The 17,227-nt window shown below is 42.1% G+C and overlaps 1 protein-coding gene across 1 annotated transcript in view; it reads right to left on the minus strand.

Moving 5' to 3' along the window:
• Positions 1-9,335: 9,335 nt before the first annotated feature.
• Positions 9,336-17,227, minus strand: part of TEX51 (testis expressed 51) — an 81,424-nt gene continuing 73,532 nt past the window's right edge. Inside the window, exon 6 of the mRNA XM_072757406.1 lies at positions 9,336-9,556. Coding sequence (XP_072613507.1) covers positions 9,336-9,556 — 221 coding nt within the window. The remainder of the gene's footprint in view (positions 9,557-17,227) is intronic.

Consider the following 17,227-nt stretch of genomic DNA (forward strand, 5'->3'; position numbering starts at 1 on the left):
TGAATAAGTAGATTGTTTTGGATAGCATAGACATTTCAACAACATTATTTTTTCCAATCCATAAGCATGGCAAATCTTTCCATTTGTTTTGGTCATCTTTAATTTCTTTCATCAATGTCTTACAGTTTTCAGAGTAGAGGTCTTTCATCTTGATTTAATTTATTCCTAGATATTTATTATTTTTGGTGCAATTGTAAATGGGATTGTTGTCTTAATTTCTCTTTCTGCTACTTTGTTTTTAGTGTATAGAAATGCGATAGATTTGTGTATATTAATTTTGTATCCTGAAACTTTACTAAACTCATTTATCAGTTCTAATAGTGGAGTTTTTAAGGTCTTCTATGTATAGTATGCCATCTGCCAAATAGTGACAGTTTTACTTCTTCTTTACCATTTCCTTCTTTCCTTCATGCAGCTAGGACTTTAAGTACTATGTTGAATAAAAGTGGTGAGAGTTGACATTTTTATCTTTTTTCTGATCTTAGAAGAAAAGCTTTCAGCTGTTCCCCATTAAGGATGATATTAGCTGTGGGTTTGTCGTATATAGTCTGTTTCTTCTAAACCCACATTCTTAGAGTTTTTAGCATGAACAAGTGTTCTTCTTTGTCAAATGCTTTTTCTGCATCTATTGAGATGATCAAATGGCTTTTATCATTTCTCTTGTTAATGTTGTATATTATATCAATTGATGCATGATTATTGAACTACCTTTGCATCTCTGGGATAAATCCTACTTGATTATGGTAAATAATTTTTAAAATTTATTGTTGAATTTAGTTTGCTAATATTTTGTTGAGAATTTTTGTATTTATGTTCATCAGAGATATTGGCCTATAGTTTTCTTTTTTTGTAGTCTGGTTTTGGTATCAGAGTAATGTTGACCTCATAGAATGGATTTGGAACTTATCCTTCCTCTTCTATTTTTGGGAGTAGTTTGAGAAGACTAGGTATTAACTTTTTAAATGTTTGGTGGAATTCACTTGTGAGGCCATATGGTCTTGGGCTTTTTTGTTTCTTGGGAGTTTTTTTTTTTTTTATTACTGTTGTATTATATTGCTAGTAATTGGTCTGTTCAAATTTTCTATTTCTCTCTGATTTGGTTTTGGAAGATTTTATGTTTCTAGAAAATTATCCATTTCTTCTAGGTTGTCCAATTTGTTGGCAGATAATTATTCATAGTATTCTTTTATGATCCTTGTATTTCTGTGTTGTTGATTGTTATTTCTTCTTTATTTCTGATTTTGTTGATTTAAGCCTTCTCTTTTTTTTCTTGATGAGTCTGGCTGAAAGTTTATTGATTTTATCTTTTTTGAAGAACCAGCTCTTTGTACTATTGATCTTTTCTATTTTTTAATGTCTATTTAATTTGTTTTTGCTGTAATCTTTATTATTTACTTCCTTCTACTGGCTTTGGGCTTTGTTCTTCTTTTTCTAGCTCCTTCTGGGGTAAGGTTAGGTTGCTTATTTGAGATTTTTCCTTATTTCTTGAGGTAGACCTGTATTGCTATAAATTTCCCTCTTAGGACTGTTTTTGCTGTGTCCCAAAGATTCTGGATTACTGTATTTCCATTTTCACTTGTCTCCATGCATTTCTTGATCTCTTCTTCGGTTTCTTGGTTGAAACCCATTAAATAATGGGTTGACCCATTATTTAGTAGCACGTTATTTAGCTTCCATGTATTTGTGTTCTTTCTTTCCAGATTTTTTCTTATAATTTATTTCTAGTTTCATACTGCTGTGGTCAAAAAAGATGCTTGATATAATTTCATCTTCTTAAATTTATTGAGACTTGTTCTGTGGCCTAACCTGTGACCTATCTGGAGAATGTGCCATGTGCCTGAAAAGAATGTGTATTCTGCTGTTTTTAGATGGAATGTTCTGAATATATCTCTTAGGTCCATCTGACCTAATGTGGTGTTCAAAGCCACTGTTTCCTGGTTGATTTTCTTTTTGGATAATTTATCTAGTAATATAAAGGGGTATTAAAGTCCCCTACTATTGGGATATCTGGGTGGTTCAGCGGTTGAGTATCTGCCTTCCACTCAGGGTGTGATCCTGGGTCTGGGGATTGAGTCCCACATCGGGTTCCTGGCAGGGAGCCTGCTTCTCCCTCTGCCTATGTCTCTGTATCTCTCTCTGTGTCTCTTATAAATAAATTTTAAAAATCATTTTTTAAAAAAGTCCCCTACTATTATATCACTGTAAGCTTTTCCTTTTATATCTGTTAATATTTGCTTTATATATTTAGGTGTTCTTGTGTTCCTATGCTATGGGTGTGTAAATATTTATAATTGTTATATCCTCTTGTTGGATTAATCCCTTTATCATTATGCAGTGTCCTTCTTTGTCTCTTATCACAGTCTTTGTTTTGACAACTTTATTTATTTTTATTTATTTATGATAGTCACACACACACACACACACAGAGAGAGAGAGAGAGAGAGAGAGAGAGAGGCAGAGGGAGAAGCAGGCTTCATGCACCGGGAGCCCGACGTGGGATTCGATCCTGGGACTCCAGGATCGCGCCCTGGGCCAAAGGCAGGCGCCAAACCGCTGCGCCACCCAGGGATCCCCAGTCTTTGTTTTAAAGTCTATTTTGCCTGATATAAGTATTGCTACACCAGTTTTTTCCTTCTATTTGTATGGCATGTTTTTTTCAGCACTTCACTTTCATTCTGTATGTCTGTAAGTCTGAAGTGAGTCTTTAGACAGCATATAGGTGGGTCTTTTTTTTTTTTAGGTTTTATTTATTTATTCATGAGAGACACACAGAGAGAGGCAGAGACATAGGCAGGAGAAGCAGGCTCCTTGCGGGGAGCCTGATGCAGGACTCGATCCCAGAACCCAGGATCATGACCTAAGCCAAAGGCTGATGCTCAATCACTGAGCCACTGAGGTGTCTCTGGGTCTTTTTTTTTCTTTCTTTCTTTTTTTTTAATCCATTCAGCCATCCTATCTCTTTTGACTGGAGCATTTAGTCCATTTACTTTTAAAGTAAAATTGATACATGTGTACATACTGTCATTTTGTTCATTGTTTTCTGGTTATTTTTGTAGTTCTTCTCTGTTTCTTTCTTTTTCTCCTGCTCTCTTCCCTTATAGTTTGATAGCAAACTGGCCTGCAGGACTCAATCCCCAGACCCCAGGATCATGCCCTGAGCCGAAGGCAGACACTAATCATTGAGCGACCCAGGTGTCCCTCTTTCAGCACTTTGAATATATCATGCCACCCTCTTCTGGCCTGTAAAGTTTCTGCTGAAAAACTGGCTGATAGTCCTATGGGTTTTCCTTGCACTTGTCTTTTATTACAGTCCTTTTTTAAAGTCTATTTTGTCTGATATAAGTATAACTGTATCAACTTCCTTGTCATTTCTATTTGCATAGAATACTTTTCTCCATCTCTTCACTTTCAGTTGGTGTGTGCCCTAATTTCTGAAGTGAGTCTCTTTCAGGCAGCATATAGATGAGTCTTCTTTTAAAATTTATTCAGCTGCTGTATATCCTAATTGGACAAGTTAGTCTATTTACATTTAAAGTAATTATTCATGGGTATGTACTTATTGCCATTTTGTTAATTGTTTTCTGTCTGTTTCTGTAGTTCCTCTCTGTTCCTTTCTTCTCTTTCTCTCCTCCTCTGTGGTTTGATAGCTTTCTTTAGTGTTATGTTTAAATTCTTTTTTCATTTTCTTTGGTGTGTTTATTATGAATTTTTGCTTTGTAGTTATGGCAAGGTTCACATATAGCATCGTATGTATTAAAAAGTCTATTTAGGTTGAAAGCCTTATGGAGTTTCCTATGTACATAACAAGTTGTATTTTCTTACTGCTTTTAAGATTCTGTCTTTAACATTTGATGTTTTATTTGTTTATTAATTTTTAGAGAGAGAGAAGGGGAGAGGCAGAGAGGGAAGAAGAGAAAGAATCTTAAGCAGGCTCCACGTCCAGCATGGAACCCAAAGGCAGGGATTGATCTCACAGCCCTAAGATCATAACCTGAGCCAAAATGAAGGCAGACACTTAACTGACTGAGCCATCCAGGTGCTCCAAACATTTGACCATTTGACATTTTAATTATAGTGTGTCTTGGTTCATCTTATTTGGAACTCTCTGGTCTTCCTAGACCAGGATGTCTATTTTCTTTTCTAGATTAGGGAAATTTTCAGCCATTATTTCTTTAAGTAAGTTTTCTGTCTCTCTCTCTCTCTCTCTCTCTCTCCCTTCTGGGACCTCTGTAATGTGAATGTTTTTCCACTTAATGTTGTCATGTAGGTCCTCTAAGGTAGCTTCACTTTTTAAAACTTTTTTTTTTTTTTTTTTTTTTTTTTAGCTGTCTGGATGAGTTCCAATGCTTTGTCTCCCAGCTTGCTGATCCTTTCCTCTGCTTCATCCAGTCTACTGTTAAATCCTGTAGTGTGTTTTTCAGTTCAGTCATTGTATTCTTCAGCCCTGTGACGTCTGTTTGGTACTTTCTTGTATTTTCTATTTCTTTGCTGAAGTATTCACTGTGTTCATCCATTCTTCTCCCTAGTTTGAACATCTTTATGACTATTACTTTGAACTCGTAACCAGGTAGATTACTTATCTCTGCTTCATTAAGGTCTTTTCCTAAGGTTTTGTTTTGTTCTTTGTTTAGGACACATTCCTCTGTCTCCTCACTTTGCCTGATTCTCTGTGTTTGTTTCTATGTGTTAGGTGAAACAGCTATCTCTCCTGGTATTGAAGGAGTGGTCTTGTTTGGGAGATGACCTATGGGGCCCAGAAACTCAATCCTCCTGGGCTACCAGAACAGGCACTCCAGGGGCATCTCCTGTGTGGGCTACATGAGTCCACTGCTGTGGTAAGACTGCAGTGTAGGGTGGAGCAGGGCATTTGCCTCACTAGCTGTGGTGCAGCTGACATGTATACTGTACGGGCTGGCCATGATGCAGTTGATGCATGAAGGGCTGGCTGTGATGCAGCTGGCTGTGGTGTGGCTCCAGTATATGTGGGAGTAGAGACAAGATTGTTGCCTGGCTGGATATAATGTGGTTCAGGTATGGGCATGGGAGCAAGATGCTTGTCTTGCTGGCTGTGACATGGCTGTGGCACATTGGTAGCAGGGCACTCACTCAGCTGGCTGTAGTGCAGGTGTGGTGTAGGGGGTGGGGAAGGACACACATGCACCAGCATATTAGAGTGAGATTGCTAAAATGATGTCTGCTAGGGTGGGCATTAGCAAGGTAGAGTGAGGTGGTACAAATGGCACTTACCAGTGCTTTTCTCTTGGGAGGTAGTCCCGACATGTTCCTGCCTCCTCAGCAGATGCTTTAAGATTAGTGTGTCTCCTTCACATATAGTCTAGGTGCTTTTAAAAGTTCTTTTTTTGCTCTGGGTCCTGGGGCAAATGAGTCTGTATATGAGCCTGTTTAAGGGTGGACTCCCCATCCCCTACAGTTCAATGGTTCTCCTGGATGAAATCCTTGTTGGTTCTACATCTTGGGAGCTTGTATTTCTGGTGCAGGATCCAAAGGTTGTGATGTCTGCTGTGGAACACAAGACCCTCACTCTTTAGGGAAAAATTCTACTTTCTTGAGTCCCTCTCAATTGTGAGCCACTGTGCCTGGGGTGGATTAGAGTGTGTTTCTGACTCTCCTACCTTCTTGATGTGGCATTTTTATCCTTTGTTGTGGAGGTGTTGTTTTTAGCTAGTTCATGCCTTTTTCAGAGGAAATTTTCCAAGAGCTGTTGATTTGTTGTGTTTATGGGAGAAGCTGGTTTCAGAATCTTCCTATGCTGTCATCTTAGACCTCCTTCTCTATCACTTCTTTTCCAATTTTGTTCATTTTAAAGGAATTTTTGTACTCTCTTTATGAATAAGTTTGTCCAGTAATTTTCTTTCTTTTCACTGCCCTTGTCAGATATTGGGAGTAAGGTTATGCTAATCTGCTGGAAATTATTCTGTCCTTTTATCTATGGAATGCTATGTATAATATTGGCTTTATTTCTTTATAAAATGCTTGTTAGAATTTTTTTGTCATCTTGGCCTACCTATTGGTGGAAATCGTTCTGTTTAATTTACAGTTCTAGTTTCTTTAATCATTATAGAATTATTCAGATTTTCTATTGTTTGTGGTTTTTTCAGAGATTTATTCATTTTTTAATAGTCCAATTCTAAAAGAAAATTACCTCATGTTATTTTCACAGGCCTCTTGTGATCCTGTATCATCTTGCTGTTTCTTAGAAGTTAGCTGATATAAAGATGTTATCTTAAAGCTATCACTCCATCCTTGGCATCATCACTCACAGCTGCTAGTCTAAGGATAAATTTAAAATATATAAATATTTGGTTAAGGTTTTTTCTACTTTCTTTTTTGTTCTGAACTCTGTGTAATTTCTCTCTCTCTCTCTGTTTTTTCTATAAGTAGACTTTTATGAGGCACACCTATAGATAGTTGGGAGTTTTGTTTTCCTTTCAGATCAGAAAGGTTGCTACTCAAATGTTAACTTGGCATTCACAAAGTTAATCAAACACTTTGCTATCAAAGGTTTTCCATATATATCAGGAATTTCTTAGCTATTGAACAAGTAAGACTTGTCTCCTTGCTGGCATGCTGCTCAGGGAATAGGGTGTTAGTGTGCCTGCCTTCTTATAGCAAAGAATGCAAAGAAGGCAAGAAGCCACTCTTGGTTATTTCATAGATACCAGCTTGCTCGACCAGCAATAGGACCCTCTCCAGTCCCCTTTGCCAATCGTTTGTTGACTCAGAGATGTGCTGAACAGTTTGAATAGAAAAGGAATCGTGTAACCGTTGAATCACTAAATTGTGTACCTGAAATTAATATTACACTGTATATTAACTAACTGGAATTTAAATAAAAACTTGGAGAAAGAAACAAACAAAAGGACAACAAATACCTAAAGAATAATTATGAATAGCATAACATATCATTGAATAACTGCAGTAAAAGTACTGTTTTGCAAAAAAAAGAAGAAGAAGAAGAAGAAGAAGAAGAAGAAGAAGAAAAGATTGAGAGAGAGAGAGAGAGAAAACAAGAAAAAAGAAATGAAAAGAAGAGAAAAAGATCCATGTAGTCATGGAGAAAAGAGGCAACAGGAGCAGAACATATTCAGTGCAGCAGCTTGGTGGGCTTTAAGACTAGTAAAAGAAATCCACCCTTCCTATGGTGCATCAGAACTATAAAGAGATCTTATGCATGACTTAGCCCAAACCTCTTGTTAAACAGTTGAAGAGACTGCTGCTCAGAGAGGTGGCATGATTTATCCTAATTCATGCAGTGAGTGAATGTGTGGCTAAGACCAGCAGGCTAACTGCTTTCTGAAGCTGCAGGCAGTCTCCCTTACTTCTTCACTTTTGGGCCTTAATTTTCATGTTTAATAGTCTACTCAAAACACTAGCTTTAAGGAATGATGCTCCTGCTCCTTTTCACAGCAGACTCTTACCTCTTTGTCTCCTTACATTCTTATCCAGGGGAAGAGCCTGAGACATTCATTTGGCCAAGTTTGATTAACAACGTGGTTTCTAGGCCTTAACGTCAGGAACCATGTGCAATTTCTATCTCTATGTGTGGCTTTCATAGGCTAGGAGTAGGCTGGACATACTGTACCCAGTATGTGGGTAGGTAGATATATTCAGAGGTCTTCTTGGGGCCAAATTAACTGCTTAACTCTTTTTAGGCATGATGATGAATACTGATGGACAGAGTTACTCTTGGAGAGGAAGGAGGAGGTCTTGGAAACTGTTATTTGACAAATATTTATTGAGTCTCTACACAATCCCTAGATACAGGGATTCTATACTGAACATATCAGGTAGGGAGCTAACATTCCTGTGAAGAAAAGTGCAGTAAATAAGAAAACACATAAATAAGCAAGATATTACAAATGGTGATAAGATTCCTGTAAAGAAATGCCTGAAGTGACATAGTAGAAAGTACCTTAGTGGGTAGGTGGGGATAGGGTGCCCAGAAAAGGCCTATGTGAGGAGCCAGTATTTGTTCTGGACTTGCAAGATGAGGGGGAGGCCAGCTATGAGCAGAGCTGAGAGGAGAGCATTCTTGGCAGAGAGAACAGAAAACTTAAGGATCCCAACATGGCAAGGAACTTGGATGTTATAGGAATCTCACAGAGTGTGGCCAATGGTTGGAGAATTATGAATAAGGAAGAATGAGATACAAGATGAGGTTTGAATAAGGGCAGGTGTCCTCAGATTTTACAGGGCCTTGTGGGCCATGGCAAGAGAATTGGATTTTACTCTAAGGGAATAAAAATATTTAATTTGGGGGAGGGTGACAGGATCCAATTTGTATTTTTTAAAAGATCCCTTTGGCTAAGGAGCCACTGTGATGTGGCAGAGGCTGCTAGCTATTCCCCAATAGCCTTTCTCCTTTTTACATAGTAATGGAATTTCTCACTGGTCATTTCTCACTAAAGATGACATTCCAGCTTCTCTGGTGGTGGGCGTGGCCATGTGATCAGGTTCTACCCAGTGGAACCTGAGTGGAAATAACACCTGTAGGTTTGGGGCCATGTTCTTTAAAGAAGGTTCATGGCTTCCCCTTCCTTTTCTTCCTTCCAAGGAATTGGATGTGGGCCTGAGACTGGGAGCTGCCCTTGAGATGGAAGCCACATGATGAAGATGGCAGAGCCATGGTAGACAGATTGATGAGGCAAGGCTGCCAACCCTAGGTGACTGACCTGAATGTTTTCGTGAGTGAGCAATAAGCATCTGCTTTGCTTAATCTTTATTGAATTGGGTCTTTATGATATGCCTGATTACAGTGGGAGATGGCCTGCGGTGCAATGGGACCAGAGAGAACTCAGATTTCCCCAGGCACCTAAGTGAGACCCTCAAGAACTGTTATCATTTTCACCATGGTGGTCATAGTCATCACTATTCCCCTCAACACATAGCCTGGAATTTGGTAGATACTTGGTAAACATTTCATTAAAAAATTAATGAAGCACTTCTGTTTCTATTCCTTTTTTAAATATTTATTTATTCATGAGAGACACACAGAGAGAGAGCCAGAGACATAGGCAGAGGAAGAAGCAGGCACCATGCAGGGAGCCTGATGTAGGACTTGATCCTGGGACTCCAGGATCACACCCTGGGTGAAAGGCAGACACTCAGCTGCTGGGCCACCCAGGCATCCTATGTTTCCATTCCTGATGTAACCAGAATATTGAAGACTCAAATTGGTAGGAGAGCAGTAAAAAAGGTTATATTTTGCCCCAAATAAGTAATGTCAATTTAAATAGTGAAAACTTAGTAACTCTTTTTCTTCAGTTTTGGGGCCTAGTTCTGTGGTTATAGGGAAAGTCTTTATCAGCAGCCTATTAAATTACCATTGCCTTAGTAGTATCAAAGTCATTAATGATAGCAGCTACATCATTATAATCATTAAAATTGTCACTATCACCATCACTACCACTGTCACTGCCATTCCCACTTGTAACCATGCCATCTTCACAATCATCACCACTACAGACAACATTACCTTCTTCAGCATCATTGCGATCACCATCTATAATTGGTAGTAATACTAGTACTAGCTTCTCTAACAAATGGATCATAAATCGTATAATGGCTCAAATACAGTAGAAGTTTATTTCTCATTTACATAATTGTCTGGAGCAGGTGTTCTTGGTTGGCAGGAGACTTCTCCCACACAATGATTTAAAACTGAGTGATTCATCTTTGTCTGCATGCAGCCAAAGGAAGGGGAAGGAGGGTGTGGGTAGGCACATCTGTTCCTTAAAGCCTTGGGCTGGAAGTGCACACTTTATTTATGCTCATATTCCATTGGTTGGAACATGGTCATATGGCCATGCCTGAATGTGAGGGGTCTGGGATGTGTAGTGTAGCTGCAAAATAAAACAGTATTTGAGCAAGTAAGTAGTAGCAGTCTCTGCCAGGCCATCTTTACAAGCAATTTAGTTTATTTGTGCTGTTCCCAGCCTGTGTTAGACACTCTCTTTTGCACAATACCAGGACAGTGTGAGATTTCTATGATCAGAAGCCTTATGAACTGAGTAAATAGCAATCCAAAGCAACATACGTTAGGTTTGGCTATTATTTTGGATTGTTAGTATTGCAGTTGTTCAGAGAATGCTGAGGTGGTTGAGTTGAATCTTGGAGAATGGGTAGAAATTCTTTGCTTAGAGGAAAAGTGGAGTTTGAAGTAGGGAGGACGCTTTATGCAGAAAAATGGCCTGGGCATAGGCCTGATTGAGCTCAGCTTGAGCCGAGGAGACTGGCCTGGCTAGAACAAGTGAATATTAAGGACAGGAACAATAAACTTTAAGCAATTGAGTGGAGCAAAAATGCCAAAGGCCTTTTGTCTATACACTTTTCAGACCTCCTGTAGATGCATATTGAAGTTCTTTGGTTGGAAGCAACAGAAACCTACTCTGTCTGAAGCAAGCAAGCAAGCAAGCAAACAAAACCCCTCCAAAATCCCAAAATATATTGGAAGGTTAAGGGAGTGTTCTACAGAAGCAGAGGGGGCACTGCTAGGTTTTGGTAGCTGGTGCTGGTGGAATCCAAGTCACTCCCAGTAACAGTGCCCAGCTTCTGTATTTGTCCTCTCAAAATTCATATTCCAGGGATGGAGCCTTGTACATACTTGCTTGGGTCAGTTGTCTTCTGGATCAACCTGCCATGGTTGGGGAGCTGTTTTATTACAGACAGTGCTCTCTCCTCACCTGGCCCCAAGAAGTATGTTCGACTTAGGACACAGTGTGGGGGGCATTAAGTAGTGGAAGGAAGTTTGTGTAGTTATTTCCATATTTAAATCCTCGTTCTTCCAATAACCAGCTGGGTGACCAAGGCAGACAGTTGAGTGGTCTAGCTTCTGCGCCTCATTGTTCTCATCTATAAAAAGATTATGAAAGAGTAGAAACCACCTGAGGATCAATGGTGAGAATGTAGGTAGTGGGGGCTCCCCATGGTTTCATTTCCTCCTGCTTTTGGTACTTCACATGACTATAGTGAAGAGAGGGTGGGGTGACCTGGGAGGAGCAGAGGAAAGCCCAAGGGTCTCAGGCTTTCCCTGGGGAGTAACATCCCCACAGGGCCTGCTTACAGTCCTGCAGCATGGGACAGGGAAGAGGACTTGGGGACCCACTCTTCAGGATGCTGACCATGTTTACAGAAGCTCTGATAGCATCAGGGCTATGGGCTGTGATGGAGTTGGAAACGTAATTTTCAATTAAGAGTCCTTGCTCAGTCCTGCTTACATTACATTCTAATTAAATTTCAGTCAAACATGGCACAGGCAGCAGCTCCTCCTTCTCTAGATGTGAGGTGAGACGTCAGCCCTGAGTGGTCCCAGCTTCCACCCCTCGCCTCCCTCAGGACTCTCTGGAGCCAGTGTCCTTACACAGTGGGCCCAACTGGCCTCCAAAAGTCACGTGAAGCCACACAAATGCAGGGATACTAGCTCCTCAGAATTAAATTAAAATGGCTACTGATGTCAGAACCCTCAGCCAACAGGGGATGCCCTTTCTATTAGCCATTCCCCAGTAAAACATGAGGTGCAGGCGTGGCAGAGTTTCTGACCAGCTTGGCTTGCTGGGGCTTGTGCCTCCCAGAGGGAAATCCCGGGCACCTCTCTCTCTTCCTGTTCTTGCCAGGGTTTTAGTTAGCAAGGCTCTGGGTAAATCACCCAAAAATCTCCTTTAAAGCAGACAAAGCCATGTATATGGCAGAGGTGGAATGGAGGGAAGGAGGGGGGAGATGTGCCTTCGAAAGGGGCTTGGAGCCCAGGGTGAGCCATCACCCCAGCCATTGGTAGGCCCCTGGAGCCTGGCGGGGGCAGAGAAGGGCTTTCCCTGGCTTTTTCTATTTTCAGCAGCAGGAATGATTTCACAGGTTCACTGGGAGCCATAGACTGTTGGAAACAGAAGCAGTTGCTTGAAAGTGACTTCAGGTACCTCCTTCATTACAGGCAGAGGCCCTGAGGCCAGAGCAGGCCTGACTTTCGGCTGGTCTCACAAGTAAAAGGGAAAGCAGGACTCTTACTCCTGGATGCCTCCTGGTCTTCGTTCCACTGTCCTCTGGCTAAAGTTCCGTCTCTTTTTTTTTTTTTTTTTTTTTTCAGTTGAGACAGAGCAGTGCCTCTCCCACTTGGGAATAGCCATTTTCTTGATGCCTGGGTTGCTGTGCCCATGTTTTAGATTTTCTCTTCCACTTTAAGTGGTGCTCTTTCCAGGAGGAAAGCCACTTCTCTCCCTCTGCTGCTTTCTTGTTGGAGATGGGGGTGCAGTATGTTCACAGCAGCATCATTCACAATAGCTAAAAACTCAAAGCAAACCAGGTTTCCACGGATGGATGAATAGATAAACAAAATGTGGTGTCCTCATTCAGCCTGAAAAAGGAGGGAAATTCTGACACATGTACAACATGGATGAACTTTGAAAATATTATGCTAAGTCACAAAAGGACAAATACTATAGGATTCCGCTTATGAGGCACCTAGAATTGTCCAATTCATAGGTACAGAGAGTAGAAATGTGGGTGTTGGGGGCTGAGGAGTTACTGTTTAAGTGGGCAAGGAGTTTCAGTTTGGGAAGATGTGAAGAGTTTTGAAGATGGATGGTGGTGATGGTGGCACAGTGTTACGAATGAACTAAATACCACTCAAATGTACTATGGAAATGATTAAAATGGTAAATCGTATGTTATGCACACTTCATCACAGTAAAAAAAAAAAATCCAGAATTTTCACTGGGAGTGGCATTCCCTGTAGGAAGAGGGTAAGGGACTGACCCCTCCGCCTCACGAGCTCCACTCCTGTTCCCTGACTGTCCCTACTCAGCTGTGTGGGGGTCTCATCCTGATGTTGGAAAGGCCACTTTCTGTTGGTTAAGCTCCACTGGTCAGGCTTACGCAGGGCAGGCTTTAAGATTGAGGGCTGCCCCCTCCACTGCCAGCCCTGCTTTCCGTCTCTCTGGTTTATTAGGAAGAGACCTCTTGTTGTCCTCTCAGATCCCTCAGATTTCACTGTGAGGACAAGGGGCTTGCTGCTCTGACAGTGGCCCTGGAAGCCGCCGGGGCTCCTACAGCTGCAGGGGTTTGCCTCACCGTGAAGCATTCCTGGCAGAGGTCAGCCTCTGGGACTGGCTGCCAGTCTAGCAGGAGGAAAGGCAGATGGCAGCCTGGAGGCAGGCTGGGCTGGCTCTGCTCAGCAAGGAGGAGAGAGAACCAGCATTTGGCTCTGAGGCCCAGGGAGGGCAAGGCATCAAAATGCTGGCCTGCTGTTGGGGAGGGAGGCTGGTCTGCTCCGCCAGACTCTCCACCGAGCTGACAGGACTCAAGATCCATATCTGAGCTGCATGTGACCTTGTTACCCACACATTTGTTTTGGGTACCTAACTGCTTTCTAACATACCACCCCGATACTCAGGGGCTTGAAACAACCATTGTATTATCTCACAATTTTGTGAGTTTTTCTGATACACGTGGTGTTGGCTGGGGCTGCCCTGAGGGCTCGGCTGGCTGGAGATTTCAGATGGTTCATCCGTGGGGTGCGCAGTTGGTGTCCGCTGCCGACTGGGGGTGCCACTGGGGTTGCTGACTATAGTTAGTGTCCATATGTGGCACTTCCTGGAAGGAGCCTCTGCAGAGGAAGTGTTCCAAGAGGGAAGAAGTAGAAGTTTCCACTTCTTGTCCAATTCTTGGGCAGGCACAGCGTTACTGCTGCTGACTTCCAACTAAATAGTCCCAGGGCCAGCCTGGGTTCAAGGGGAGGGAAACCAAAGAGAGTGACAAAGGATTCATGGCCCTAGTGCTTGATATCCTGGCCTCAGTTTCCCTTGTCAAATGGAACCATATACTATACTAAGAGTTACCACCTTGCTTAACAAGACTCTAACAGACCTTTAAAATCCCACAGTCTTAAGAGTAGAAGAAGGACAAGGATGACTCTGACATCCAAGGGTCACTTATGGCAGGAGATGAGCAGGGAGCTTGCTATCCAGAAGGCTTCAGGAAGGAAGGAAGCCAAATGGACAGTGTGTCTTGGCTGGAGCAGCCCCCGCTGGGAAGAAACTCCTGAGAGTCAGAAGGGAGAACTTGAAGCCATGAGCAACTCTGGGTCCTACCAGGCACTGGAGGGAGAGCGATGCTTAGCAGTTGCCAGGAGGCAGAGAGAGGATGCTGAGAACCAACTGAAGGAACTTGTAAGCAGTAGAATAGAGCTAGGGAACTGGGACATAAAAGGCAGCGAGCCCTCCATCCGTGCATCCATCCACCCATCCATCCACGCATGAATTCATTCCTGCTTTTAACATCTGGGTCTCTATTACGTGTCTGGCCTATTTTGCTTATATAATTAAGATGCAGCCCCATTTCTTGGAAAACTCAGATTACATGAGGGCAGCCGGACTTGGAAGTAGGGGATGGCATTATTATGTTGATACTGGAATGGGATGCACAGGGGAGCAGTTATGAGAAACCAGAGAAAAGACAGAAGACTGCAAATCAGCAACCCAGTGTGGAACACGGGGGAACCAAGGTATATCTATCTGGGCCTGATTCTGGAGAGGATGGATGCCAGGCCCAGGGGCTCAGCTTCCGAGCCTGAGAGAGCTGCTATTTCTGAAGAGGGTGTGTGTTTCCTCACAGTGGTTGGGACCCAAAGGTAAGGCCTGAGGTGTGAGCTCCGACAGTTTCAACCCCTGAGAGTATGCAGTGGGAGAGCTGAAGCCATCCGTACCTGTGACATCTTAGAGGATGTGTCTGACCTCCCTCCTTCCAAGGAAGATGGGACATGAGGAAGAAAGCATCGAATTTGCAGCATGAGGGATTTGGGTTCATCTTAGGATAGAAGTTGAAGGAAAAGTGTTTTTCTTCTTTATGTGAAAAGAGGATACTTTTATTTTATTGAGGCATACATAATGCAGACATAGTAGACTATTTTGATATTACAATACAACTGGTTTATCCTTGCCCTTTACACAAAAACTGGTCCTTATTTGGGCAACTGAACCATGAGTATGACCATTGCCTGGAGTAAGGGGGCAGGACATTGCCATAACAGAATTCAAATTCTCAGGTATGAGACTACAAATAGGAAGAAATTTGATCAGTCAGAAACATTTTATCCCCAAGTCCCATTGCCAGAAGACAATTCCTACTGTCATTTTCATGGTTCTGGTTGTTTTCTGTGTGCAGGTATTTTTCCCAGGACTGTTTGAGGCCTACCTAGGTATTTAATATTGGCCCTTGCTCTTTTCTCTTTGCTTAATATTGTATTTTTTTTTTTTTTTGGTCAACATGTAATCCTTATGTGTACTGTGTGATGTAGATAACATCTCTTCCATTCTACTGATAAAAAATTGAGTCTCAAGGAGGCTATATAGTCTGCCCAAGATCCCATAGCCATTGAACAGCAAAACTGAGACTCAAATTTGGGTCTCTGATGCTAAACTTGAATTTGTTTTGCTTTGCAGAGCTACTTTGTGTAAGAATTGAAGTACTTTCATTGGTCTGGTGTTTGGAGGCAGATGGACAGAGGTTTGGACTCTCTGGGACTCTCCTTTTGCTCATATGCTAGGTTGCAAGGTATCAGATATTGATTGATTCCTTGTTTAAGTGCTTCATGGTAAACTCGGTAATGTTCCTGTGCTTCCAACTTAGCTTAGGAATGTGGAAGCTATTACATTGGGCTGTCCAGCAGGATTATCTTTTTTCCTCCTTTTTTGGTTAACATACTTGGTCCCTAGGTCTCCAGATCACACAAAGATTGGCATGTGATCCATACCTGGCCAATCAGAGCAGCCCAATTTCCTTGGCCTCAGTGCTTTGTTCAGAAATATGTGGTCCATCTGATCAATTAGAATATTTCCCCAGGATTTTTTCTTCTGTTGATGGTGGAAAGACTGTCTTACCTTGGAGCTGCAATGCTAGAAAATGTGACTCTGGCCTACCAGAAGCATCTTTCCATCTTATGGAGGAAGCCCATTTGTTGGAGAGGAAGCTCGAAGAATAGAGGGCCAAGAGATGTCAAGAGAGCTCAGTAGGGACTTGGTTGTGTGGAATGCCAGCTACTTTACTCCCACCCCATCCTTCTCAGTCATATGTGTGATCAGAACCCATTTATAATGGAGCCAGTTATTAGTGTAGAATTTTTGTTACGTGCAGTCAAGAGTCCTAACCAGTACCGAGATCATTTGTTGTAATGAATGAAAACCTAGTCAAAATAATTCATGTATAAAAATAGTTTATTGGGCAGCCCTGGTGGCTCAGCGGTTCAGCGCCACCTTCAGCCGAGGGTGTGATCCTGGAGACCCAGGATCGAGACCCACATCAATCTCCCTGCATAGAGCCTGCTTCTCCCTCTGCCTGTGTCTCTGCCTCTCTCTCTCTCTCTCTTTGTGTCTCTCATTAATAAATAAATAAAATATTAAAAGAAAAATTTAAAAGTAGCTTATTGTGGGTACTTAAGGAAATAAATTGGGATTGAGGAGAAGGATGTACAGCTAGATTTTGTGAGGAACAGGAAATAATGAAGCTCCTCTAGCCATCTTCCTTTTCTCTCCCTCTGGGATTTCATGGCTTTAACTCTGCTTCTCTCTGAGACTGTGTTCCATTCTTCCATTTCCCTCTGTAGTCTAGTTTCTTCTGTGACTTGTTAGATTCCTCCTATACCTAAGCTCAACTGTGGCTTTGGCCAACCCTGGCACCCACTGTGGTCCCAGACCTATATGACTTTGCATCTCAGCCAATCTTGTCTCCTGGTGTGATATACTAATTATGTGACCTGGGAGGAAAACAAAAACATGTGTCCATTACTGGGCCAATCATCTATGGCCAGAGGCATGAGGTCAATGGATATAGTTATGGCTGCTTAGATCACTCAGCAGAGGCTGTGGGTAAAGCAGTTCCTCTCAATGAGTGTGGTGGCATGGCTGGTGCAGGGTGGCTGACACTGGGTTTCATGTGAGATTGGGATAGTGGACACTTGTTTCTCTCCCAGTATCCCTTGGGATCAGAGGTCCCAGAGCTTCCAATGGCTCAAGTCATTCTATGCTGCTTCTTCCTGCCTCAAAGGGGAATTCCTTCACTATCTAGTCCCCATTCTAGTACTTTTGTCCTAGCAATAGGAATCTGTTTCCACCTATCACTCTTCCCACCCTTCCACTCTCATGATTAAGCAGGCTGTCATCCTTCACATGGGCCACGCTACATGGTTCTGCTACCTACTGCACTTTCTGATCCTGGCATG

The sequence above is a fragment of the Vulpes vulpes genome, chromosome 5, assembly GCF_048418805.1.
Source record: "Vulpes vulpes isolate BD-2025 chromosome 5, VulVul3, whole genome shotgun sequence".
Lineage (NCBI taxonomy): Eukaryota > Metazoa > Chordata > Mammalia > Carnivora > Canidae > Vulpes > Vulpes vulpes.